This window comes from Neomonachus schauinslandi, chromosome X, assembly GCF_002201575.2.
Source record: "Neomonachus schauinslandi chromosome X, ASM220157v2, whole genome shotgun sequence".
Classification (NCBI taxonomy): Eukaryota; Metazoa; Chordata; class Mammalia; order Carnivora; family Phocidae; genus Neomonachus; species Neomonachus schauinslandi.
The window spans coordinates 4,627,640-4,628,453 of NC_058419.1; the positions used below are offsets into that span (position 1 = coordinate 4,627,640).

At 60.8% G+C, this 814-nt stretch overlaps 1 protein-coding gene across 1 annotated transcript; it reads left to right on the top strand.

The window, feature by feature from the left end:
• LOC110574823 (melanoma-associated antigen 9-like) lies at positions 1–594 on the top strand (the record flags this gene model as incomplete). Its single annotated transcript, XM_044911910.1, has 1 exon — positions 1–594. A coding segment is annotated over one exon (594 nt), but the record flags the coding sequence as incomplete, so codon positions are not given.
• Between the last annotated feature and the right edge of the window lie 220 nt (positions 595–814).

Below are 814 nucleotides of genomic sequence, written 5' to 3' on the forward strand. Positions count from 1 at the left end.
CTGCTCCTCAAATACCGCAACAAGCAGCCGACCCACCAGGCAGAGATGCTGGAGATCGTCAGCAAAGATTACCAGGACGACTTCCCAGTGATCTTGGCCCTAGCCTCCGAGTGCATGAGGCTGGTCTTTGGCGTGGACGTGAAGGAAGTGGACCCCAGCGACCACTCCTACATCCTGGTCACGGTCCTGGGTCTCACCTGTGATGGGATGCTGAGCGGTGAGCATGGCATGCCCAAGACCAGCCTCCTGGTGCTGCTACTGGGGGTGATCCTCCTGGAGGACGACTGTGCCCCTGAGGGGGAGGTGTGGGAAGCGCTGGGGGTCATGGGGGTGTATGCTGGCAAGGAGCACATCATCTATGGGGAACCCAGGGAGCTCCTCACCAAAGTCTGGGTGCAGGAAGGGTACGTGGAGTACCGGCAGGTGCCCGGCAGCGACCCTGCCCGCTACGAGTTCCTGTGGGGTCCCAGGGCCCATGCCGAAACCAGCAAGTTGCAAGTGCTGGAGTATTTGCTCCAGGTCAATCACAGGCAGCCCGGTTCCTCCCTGATCCTGTCTGAAGGAGCTGTGAGTGATGAGGAAGAGGGGGCCTGAGTCCCAGTGGCGGCCAGGCCCTTTCCAGGCTTTGGTAGGGTCAGCAGCTTCTCCTGCGGGGTGCTGGGCATGAAGTGAGGCCACATTTTGGTTCTTCCCTGTGTGTGTGAAGAGAGAGCCCCGGGAGTTCTAAGTAGGGCCGGGCCAGGGAGGGTTGGGAGAAGAAAGCAGGGTGAAGAGCCAGCCTCTCTGGGGGCCTATTCTCTGCGATGACTCCGAC